The sequence below is a fragment of the Camellia sinensis genome, chromosome 10 (assembly GCF_055761805.1).
Source record: "Camellia sinensis isolate YWXY chromosome 10, ASM5576180v1, whole genome shotgun sequence".
Classification (NCBI taxonomy): domain Eukaryota; kingdom Viridiplantae; phylum Streptophyta; class Magnoliopsida; order Ericales; family Theaceae; genus Camellia; species Camellia sinensis.
The window spans coordinates 27,026,505-27,031,897 of record NC_138970.1 but is presented as its reverse complement, the minus strand read 5'-3'; the positions used below and the strand labels follow the sequence as shown (position 1 = coordinate 27,031,897).

The following is a 5,393-nucleotide window of genomic DNA, read 5'->3' as shown; positions in this document are numbered from 1 at the left end:
ATTATTTATGACTCTACCCTTGGCATGAAGTCTAAGGTCAAAGATATTGTTGATAATACTAGTTGGAGATGGCCTGCTGCTTCTTCTGAGGAATTAAAAGAATTGATTTAGAGCACTTCTTCTACTCTCCATCCCAATAATGGCCCAGATTCTGTCAGATGGTTTCGCTCTTCTGATGGGAAATTTTATATCACTTCAACTCGGAATTATTTGAGAAAGTCTGGAGATAGAATGTCCTGGGCTGCCATTCTTTGCGGCCCCCATAATATCCCTAAAGCCAGTTTTGTAACTTGGATGGAAATCCTTGGTAGATTGAATACTGGGGATAGACTGAGATTGTTTGGCATTTCTCAATCTGCTGAATGTGCATCTTGCAAGGACTCTTGTGAAAATCACAATCATTTGTTTTTTGATTGCCTTTTCTCTTCTAGAATCTGGACTTGTATTCAATCTAAGTTGAATGTCTCTTGGCCTGTTATTCAATGCCCTGGTATTACTCAGCATGTGGCTTTCTCTGCTAAAGCTAAATCTATTAGAGCTATTATTGTCAAACTGGCTTTCACTTGCACCGTATATCAACTGTTGATTGCTAAAAATAATAGAATTTTCAAAAAAGATATGATTCCTGAGGAGGTTGTTATTAAATGCATTGTAGATATGATTAGATTTCGTATGATATCTATGACTAATATTACAAGTGATAGTTGGTTTCTGAATTCTTGGAGGCTTTCCCACACCATTCTGAAGACAACACGGCTTTTGAGTGATAGGAGTTCAGTACTTGTGGATTGAGTGAAAGAGAGCACAAATCTGAGGGGTTATCTAATTTTTTGCTATTTTTACAGGAAATTGAACTGCTATGTGTCTGCATTGAGAGTGTGAAATTACCTTATCAGGGGGTTGAGTGTTTGTGAGCAATATACACTTCTTAACCAACATCCATGGCCGCATTGAGTGCTAACAATTATTTTTTCCTATTGCTTTGCTTCTTCACAAGTTGCATGGAAAGGATAAGTTTTGAGTGTTGTAAGATCCTATATAGTGGGCCGAGTGTAGTGAGAATATATATTGTGTGTTTGTGCAAATATACAGTAATTGCTGTGTATTTTCTACTGTTGTATAGCTGGCACTTCTAGAACTAATGTAACTGTCTATCTTCGGTAGAGTCTACTGAATTCTAGAAGTTGGCAGCAAGGAGGGATGGCTGCTTTAGGCGCCTCAAGCGTGAAGAAGGCTTTTATTTAAATTGTATATATCTGTTGAATCCGATATACTATGGTATTGTTGTTTGGGTGGAGATTTTGAAAATCTTTTGTTGGCCTACTTGTACGGGCTATGTGTGGGATAGGAGTTGGGATGCCTATTATGCACCCCCTACGGGCTTATTTTTGGGTCCGGTTTGATAATCCAAACAGTTTATATTTTATGGTACATCAAGTAAAACATACCTATAAAAAATTAAGTTAATTGGATAGCGTTAATCCTTTCATCCACTCATATTCGTATCTTCAAAAATAAATGACATTGTGATTTAAAGTATTAAAATAAATACAAATGTGAGTGGATGAAAGGGTTAACGATATCCGATTAACTTAATTTTTTACAGGTATGTTCTACTCGATGTACTTTAAAATGTGAACGGTTCGGATTATCAAAATGGATTCCGAAATAAGCTCATAAGGCCGCACAGCAGTGTCTGCTGTGTTGGGTACACAGCAGGCACCCCAACTCCGTAAGGGATAGTCATTTTTTGTCTCCATTTTTGTATCATATATTTGTGCTTATGGAATGTGTTCATGGTCCACATGTAGTTTGTATGGAGAGCCTGAACATATTTAAGGAATCAAAATCTGTTGAGGAGTGGGAGTTTTGTGTCACGACCCAAACCCGCCCCTATAGGTTTAACATCGTAACCGCCAGTAATCCTTGGATTACCGAAGGCCTCTGAACAGATTGACAAAATTAAGGGGCTAGCAGAAGCTAATACATAAATATAGTTGTCCAATGAGCTGTGCTGACTTATATGAAATGGAATATTTAAAAACTTTATATACATAGTCAAAAGTCAATCATACATTATACCCACACACATTAAAGTATCTGAAGCATAGCCAACAGAATTACATCAAGTCGTATATATACACAGAACCAACAGAACTTGAACACAGGACACTTGGGGAACCTCCACGTGAGGCACAATGGTTGGCTGACAATAGAACACAGATCCAGACAAAAAGCTTTCAGGCTCGAACTCCAGAATGCTCGCCGATACATATATATACACACAGTGAGCTAAAGCCCAGTGAACAACATTAAGATAAAGATGTTAGTGAACGAATTCCGAACATATCATAGGCGTAAAACAGATCTTAGCATAATCATTCTCATATCAGAACATAATAATGGTACATCCCATAGAACACATCACATAACGTCTTCCGACTAGAGTAATCGGTTTCGGATACCGATTAAACACATATCACCACAATGAAGTGGTTAACGAGATCTCGAAATTATATATCATGGACCCGCATTTTCATGTTGTCCCCCATGACTTGGGACTATCTATGGATGCCATAATAGATTTCAAACATGGAATATTCGTTCACGAAAACAGATATCATTTCAGAAATCACAGCTTATCATATTTCATTTAGAACATAATTCATATGAATGTATCTTTACGATAACATTACTCACAGTGGTTCCAGTAAGCGGTCAATCAATCCTCGAGTCTTGACCTACAATCACAAAATACATAACACAAGCATGTCTTATCATTACACATTCAAGTGGCCATTAAGGCTTAGCTTTCATTACATTGGTTCTTATTCTTTCTTATCACATTGCCTAAAACACACATTTGCAGTCTCGGAACTTAGTACATTCTTTTCTTAGTGTGTTTCTAATCTATAACCTCATTACTATGGCTTAAATAAGGCTTAGGAATGCCTAAGATGCAATAAGGATGCCAAAACATGCCTTGCACGCACTCAGAGTGGTCGTTCGAGCGTGAACTCCCACGCTCGAGCGTAGATGAAAATTCTGGAATTTCCAGATTGCACCTTTAAGCTCGAGCGTTGGGTTAGGTTGGGACTAAATTAGCCATTAAAAAATTTAAAAAAAATTAAAAAATTAATAAGATAAAATATCACATTCAAACTATAATCATTTTATTTTTATTTTTACGAAAGTCAAAAAACCAACCCAAATGAACCTTTTAGTCCCAAACTAAAAAGTCTCAACTCCAAAAAGCCAACTAAAAAAGTTTTTGTCAATCGACAACTAAAGAAACTGTGTGTTTTTAGACTGCATAAATTTTTTAAGGCCTATGGGCATGTTTGTTTTGTCTCTCAATATATGTTTTTGGAGAAAAAATTTCAAAAACATGTTAGGTTGAATTTTTTTTTCAATCACTTTTCTCTATACTATACATCAATCAATCATTTTTTCTTTCTCGTCTCTCTTTCTCAATCACTTTTTCTCATACTTATCTATTTAACTAAAAAAAAACATCAAATCAACCTAAACTCTAAAGCTATAAAACTATTTTCAAAATATACAACCAAATAAATTTTTTAATTTTTTAAACTCTCTTCAAAAAGTTATCTTTAAAATAAAATTTCAAAACACAAACGAAACAATTATATCCTCCGTGTGTTTGGTGAAGAAGAAAATGTAACTTTGCAATGGTGCTTGAACCTAGAAGGTTAGAAATTTTTTAGTTGGCTTAGTGGGTGACGACTGAGATTTTGAAGTTTGCTCCCTCTCAAGTCTCAGGTTCGAATCTTCTAACTAGTAAATGCATACCTTGGGGCCACAAACTACAGGGCATAAGTCCTATTTCGAAAGGTTTGTTCGGGTTATAAAGACTTAGTAGTATGCGTAAGCTGGCTCAAAATACCCTACATAACCCAAATAAAAAAAAAAATGGCAGGAGTTTATTAAATAAAGATGTAATCTAGCTTTTAATGGCACTTTTTCTTTTCTTTTCTTAAATTACCAAATTAGGACCCTTAAAAGGATGTGGCTAATGCTCCAAACTACCGGGTAAATATGGTTTTTGCACAATGTTACATAGGTTCTCACAAGAGTGATTTTACTTTACACCACAAAATTATCTCTTTACATTCTTAAAATATTAAATTTTTATTTTATTTTATTTTTTTACAATTTTATTTTTTTACACCATTCTGAAGACCACACGGCTTTTGAGTGATAGGAGTTAAGTACTTGTGGATTGAGTGAAAAAGAGCACAAATCTGAGGGGTTATCTAATTTTTTGTTATTTTTGCAGGAAATTGAATTGCTATGTGTCTGCATTGAGAGTGTGAAATTACCTTATCAGGGGGTTGAGTGTTTGTGAGCAATATACACTTCTTAACCATCATCCATGGCCGCATTGAGTGCTAACAATTATTTTTTCCTATTGCTCTGCTTCTTTACAAGTTGCATGGAAAGGATAAGTTTTGAGTGTTGTAAGATCCTATATAGTGGGCCGAGTGTAATGAGAATATATATTGTGTGTTTGTGCAAATATACAGTAAATGCTGTGTATTTTCTACTGTTGTATAGCTGGCACTTCTAGAACTAATGCAACTATCTATCTTCGGTAGAGTCTACTGAATTCTGGAAGCTGGCAGCAAGAAGGAATGGCTGCTTTAGGCGCCTCAATCATGAAGAAGGCTTTTATTTAAATTGTATATATCTGTTGAATCCGATATTCTATGGTATTGTTGTTTGGGTGGAGATTTTGAAAATCTTTTGTTGGCCTACTTGTACGGGCTATGTAAGGGATATGAGTTGGGGTGCCTATTATGCACCCCCTACGGGCTTATTTCTGGGTCCGGTTTGATAATCCAAACAGTTTATATTTTATGGTACATCAAGTAAAACATACCTGTAAAAAATTAAGTTAATTAGATATCGTTAATCCTTTCATCCACTCATATTCGTATCTTCAAAAATAAATGACATTGTGATTTAAAGTATTAAAATAAATACAAATGTGAGTGGATGAAAGGATTAACGATATCCGATTAATTTAATTTTTTACAGGTATGTTCTACTCGATGTACTTTAAAATGTGAACGGTACGGATTATCAAAATGGATTCCGAAATAAACTCATAAGGCCGCACAGCAGTGTCTGCTGTGTTGGGTGCACAGCAGGCACCCCAACTCCATAAGGGATAGTCATTTTTTGTCTCCATTTTTGTATCATATATTTGTGATTATGGAATGTGTTCATGGTCCACATGTAGTTTGTATGGAGAGCCTGAACATATTTAAGGAATCAAAATATGTTGAGGAGTAGGAGTTTTGTGTCACGACCCAAACTCGCCCCTATAGGTTTAGCATCATAACCGGCCAGTAATCCTTGGATTACCGAAG

At 35.6% G+C, this 5,393-nt stretch overlaps 1 protein-coding gene across 1 annotated transcript; it reads left to right on the top strand.

The window, feature by feature from the left end:
• The first annotated feature begins 231 nt into the window (after window positions 1–231).
• On the top strand, window positions 232–792 carry LOC145800243 (uncharacterized). Its single transcript, XM_082889901.1, has one exon. It carries the CDS (start codon window positions 232–234, stop codon window positions 790–792), a length of 561 nt encoding a protein of 186 aa, XP_082746027.1.
• Window positions 793–5,393: the final 4,601 nt, after the last annotated feature.